The sequence below is a fragment of the Pteropus vampyrus genome, unplaced genomic scaffold, assembly GCF_000151845.1.
Source record: "Pteropus vampyrus isolate Shadow unplaced genomic scaffold, Pvam_2.0 Scaffold18, whole genome shotgun sequence".
NCBI lineage: Eukaryota > Metazoa > Chordata > Mammalia > Chiroptera > Pteropodidae > Pteropus > Pteropus vampyrus.
Window position 1 is genome coordinate 10,054,891 of NW_011888799.1, and position 4,835 is coordinate 10,059,725.

The following is a 4,835-nucleotide window of genomic DNA, read 5'->3' on the forward strand; positions in this document are numbered from 1 at the left end:
TCGAAATAACTCCAAGAAGAGTTTTTATATTTTATTTTCTCATTGAAAACCACTCAGATTTGCTTCAACCTCAAAGAGCATGTTTATGTAAAATAAATGAATGCTGACAGTGAGCTGCACTTATTTTTCCTAACTGAGAAATGGCTTAATTAGGAAATTAAGCATGAGTATGGGAACCTGATTTTCACTTTACAACAAGAAGCATGGTTATGCAATAGTTTAAGTTGGCTCATTCAGGTTGAGATCTATACCAATTTGCCTTTCAGACTCTTGGTCGCTTGAGAACAGCATGGCACTAAACCACACGGCCCTGCCCCAGGACGAGCACTTGCCACATTACCTTCGAGACGGAGATCCCTTTGCTTCCAAACTTTCCTGGGAAGCGGATTTGGTGGCTGGGTTTTACTTAACAATAATTGGTAAGCTTCCTTAAATTTTCTGTGCAAAATCTGCAACTAGAACACTCATGGGCAGACATGTTTATTTTGTACAAAGATTCCAGTATTCTCATAAATATTTTGAGTGGAGGTGAAAAGTGGGAGGAAAGCAGAAGATAGGGTGGCATTCTGGAGTTCAATAAATGTTTTGTAGAAATGACACTATTATCTTTATTATTAGGGATAAATATTCCCTTGATAATCCAAAGTTTTACGGCAAAAGAATTTATCTTGAGACCACATTTCATTTTTGTTGTTTTGATAGTTGGTTTGTCTTCTGAATAACAAAATTAATGATAATGAGCTCTTATTTAAATAAAGTGTTTTTACTTGTTAAAAGATACTTTGATATAATCAAAACATTATAGGCTTAGAGTGGACGTTAGCAATCATCTAGTTCAGCCTCATCTTTTCATGACTGATGAAACTCGGGCCAGTGCTGTAGTGATGATGGACACACTGAGTTTACTTCATCTAAAGTAAAGTTGCACCATGATAGTTTTACTAAGTGATTTTGATAAGAGTCGAAAAGATGTAATGCTAATAAATAGAAGTCAGTCCAGGGTCAAAGGCTTTTGTGTATAATTCACAACATGATGCGTCTGCTTCCAGACTATGCTTTCCAATGTGGTGGCCACATGTGACTCCTGAGCACTTGAACTGTGATTTTTCCAAATTGAGAGGTGCTGTAGTATAAATACACACCAAATACCGAAGACTATTAGGAAAAAATAATGTAAAATAGCTCATTGATAATTTTAAAAAAAAATGACTATATGTCCCACCATTACCATTTTGGATCTATTAGGTTAAATAAATGTTATTAAAATTAATTTATTAATATTTTTATTTTGTTTACTGTGGCTACCAGAAAAAATTAAAATACAAACGTGGCTCATATTTCTGGTTTACATTATGGTTTTATTGGACAGCACTAGTCTAGGCAATTAGAATTCAACCACAATACTTTTCTTAAATTTAAAATTGTTGTTTTAAATTTGGGCAACCAGCATGCAGGTGGGTTATGTCTTTAGGTGTGTCTTCTGCCTTTAAACTTTTCAGATGTTGGGTCAAGCTCTCTCTCTCTCTCTCTCTCTCTCTCTCTCTCTCTCTCTCTCTCTCTCTCTCTCTCATCTATTTATTACTGGCTAAGAATTTTGTTTAAACTTCTGAAATAGCAAAACTCACTAGAAAAGTCTGGAGACCCCTTTATAGTCAGTACTTGAAGCAAAAAAAAAAAAAAAATGAAGATTGAATCAGAAATTCTGCTGCAAAAGGATTCCCTTGGTCCTTGGCTTTATTACTAGTTATTATCTAACTGATTTAAATGTGTCCTTTCAAACACAAATAGATATTGAGTGTTCATTTTTTTGCTACTATTTAAGTTGTTGGGAAAACAGCAGTGAATAAAACATTTAAGTTCTCTGTTTGCATGAGGACTGTCTGGTAGTAAAATCCACACTGCATTTTTATTAACATAAGTACATTTAGTGATAAAAAAATACAGAAAAGTAGACATCCTATAAATTGAACTTGTCTCAATCAATTGAAAGGAATGAATTAAAAAGTAACATCTTTAACCTGCCAAATTTCCCCAGAAGACAAAACAGAGAAGGAGAGCAGTCCATTCTCCACCCTGGCAAGAGGGATCGCAGGAAAAGAGGCAAAGTGGGGTGAGGGAGAATCCAGATAATTTCTCCCTCGACGAATATAAGGTTAGAAGGAAAATCCAGTCATTTTTCAAATGAGCATGCTGCGATGACACTAGATAAAGAGGTCCAAAAAGAGTCTTCAAACAAAGGGAGCATCAGGTGACTCAGGGATCTGGGGGTGGGGCTTAAGATGCATTCTAGAACAGTCATTCAGTCACATCAGAGTCAGCTGGAGGGGCTTGGACTCAACTTAGATCCAGCTCTTGGGCTTGGTCCTGTGTCTAATTTTCACCCCTTCTAGGATACACCTGGGGATGCTCCCAAATTCCTTTTAAGAAACCAGAGTGGAATGACATTCTTGTCTAACTTTGTTAAATACTAGAAGTTGTAGGGAAAACTGGAAGATGAGAAGATAAATCCAAGTTTGGAAGGGAGGAGAAATAAATTAGAGACCCATTTCCACCCTCTACTCTTTTACTATAAATACTTAGTTTATTAACAGTCTACATATGTGATTTTATATTTTTGTATTCATAGAAAGATTCAAGAATTTGATCATCTAAAAAGTCTCCCTTTTAGTCTTAACCTTCTTAATCTTATTTTCCTTTAACTATCCTTGAAAATAAGTTTGTATTCTCTTGATACCCCCTACAGATAAGATTGCCCGTGGAAATAATCTACATACAGGCAGCACACAGAGAGTTAACTATTTATAGGTAATGCTTTGGGCACTGGGTAAAGCCTTATGAGGCAGAGTTAGTAAAGAAAATTTAAGAATGGAAAAGTAAGAAAATCAAAATTCTTAAAAGAGACGTAGAAAGACAAAGGGCGTTTAAATGAGCTTTGTCTATCAAATGCATATGCATAGTTATTGTTTTTAATATTCTTAGATACAAAGCAGATGGCATCTGTTTATAATTTTTCAAGCCATGTTTTTGCATTTTAACTTCCCAGTGTGCCTTGCTTAGCTGGTTTTTGTTAATGAATTATAGGCTTCACTTCAGTTGGTTTGCTCTAGAACTCCATAATCTCTCCTATTTTTTTCCCTCTTCTGTCGTAAGAAAGCTAAAGAGATTTTAAGGACCATTAGGTAGCACTACTCCAGGGATTCAGAATTTACTAAGGGCACAATGCAGTTAGTTCCTGGTGGTTTCATACCATCAGCTGAAACACACATTTCTTTCCTTGCCCCCCAAATGAATTGTGGTGGAGAAGTAGAGATTAAAATAGAAAAATCTGGGTTTCTCCTGTTAATACTCTCCTTATTCCTTACTACTAAAGGCAGCTGTACCAGATTCTCATTTATACACAGCTACACTATGAAGCAAGAATTCCTGAAGAAATCTACTCTACATGTTAAGCTATGGAAGTAGGTGTATTCTTTTCTTAAATAAAGTCAGTAGTGATTGGGTCTTTTTGGATTTAAACTGGGTTTGTAAGAACTTTTGAACAGTTTCATTGTAATTCCAAAGCCAATTAGTCATTAATGAAAGGATATAAAAAAAAAAAAGTGGGAACACATTTATACCATTGTCGGTAGGTTGGTGGGTTGAGGGCAGGGTCACTTTCTCTCCCTTTGGTGGGAGGGGGAGAGCCCATATTATCAATTGTCACCCACTTCCCCCTGACACCTAGTCTGGTAGCAGCTGCAGACACCTAGTGTCCATGTGTCCCCCAGGAGGCAAAAGTCCTGGGATGTGTCTCCAGGAGATGACCCTTTCCTTGCAGGGAGTTATGCCAGCCTTATCTGGCCTCTGCCTCTCCTGAATCCCACAGGAGTCCACACTGATAGTGAAAGCACTTCATTTGGTTTGGGGTCACTTCATCTTCAGAATTTATCAAGAGCCAAGGCATTAACAACCCTCCTTATCAGAGGGAGGGCCTTCTATAAAGCCAACACTCCATAAAAATGGCGGAGGAAATACTCCACCCCGGGGGCCAGTACGAGAGCTGACCATCGGGATGCCCACACCCTCCTAGCTTCACTGGGAAGTTAGTGGTTCCCTTTTCTGGGTAAGTGAAGTCTTGTAATCCCTGACTCCTACCCCTTTGGAGACAACCCATCCCTCGCCTGTCACTCACAACTCATGCTTTTTATTTCATCTTCTTAATTTAGACTTTTATTTAGAGTCCTCTCACTACCCTCTAAATCTATGGTGTCCATTTTTCAAATTGAGAAGTGTTTCATATTCAAGTGAACTCTAAAGCTTAGTTTTAATGATGGGAATTTATATTTTTCTTTGTAGGGATTCTGTCCACAGTTGGAAATGGGTATGTCCTTTATATGTCTTCTAGACGAAAGAAGAAGCTGAGACCTGCGGAAATAATGACTATCAATTTAGCAATCTGTGATCTGGGGATTTCAGGTAACAGAACCGTGTTTTTCTTCTTTGGGGGTTTGAATTATGCCCCATTTTAAAGTCCTCACTGGCTTGGAGATCACCTCCTACTGCCATGCCTTTATGCTCCTCCCTCCACAAGTTATATTTACAGAATCTGTGGTAAGTTAATGAAGTGTCTGTCTGGCTAAAGAGATCATTCATTTAACATTTATTGAGTCCTTTCTATGTGCCAGGCATATTAGATGCCGAGGATACTCTCTGGAAAAATAAAAGATCCCTTAGACACCTGGAAGTGTAGTGGGCTAAATGAATCAGAAAACAGAAACTTACAGGCAGGCTGTAGATCACTGTTTTGAGCTCTGCTATGCCCCTTCCACACTTAAGAAATTTATTAAAATAAACAT

The 4,835-nt window shown here is 37.6% G+C and overlaps 1 protein-coding gene across 1 annotated transcript in view; it reads left to right on the forward strand.

Annotated features, from left to right (window-relative positions):
- Positions 1-267: 267 nt before the first annotated feature.
- Positions 268-4,835, forward strand: part of OPN5 (opsin 5) — a 30,547-nt gene continuing 25,979 nt past the window's right edge. Inside the window, exons 1-2 of the mRNA XM_011354795.1 lie at positions 268-419; positions 4,336-4,455. Coding sequence (XP_011353097.1) covers positions 290-419; positions 4,336-4,455 — 250 coding nt within the window. The 5' untranslated portion in view covers positions 268-289. The remainder of the gene's footprint in view (positions 420-4,335; positions 4,456-4,835) is intronic.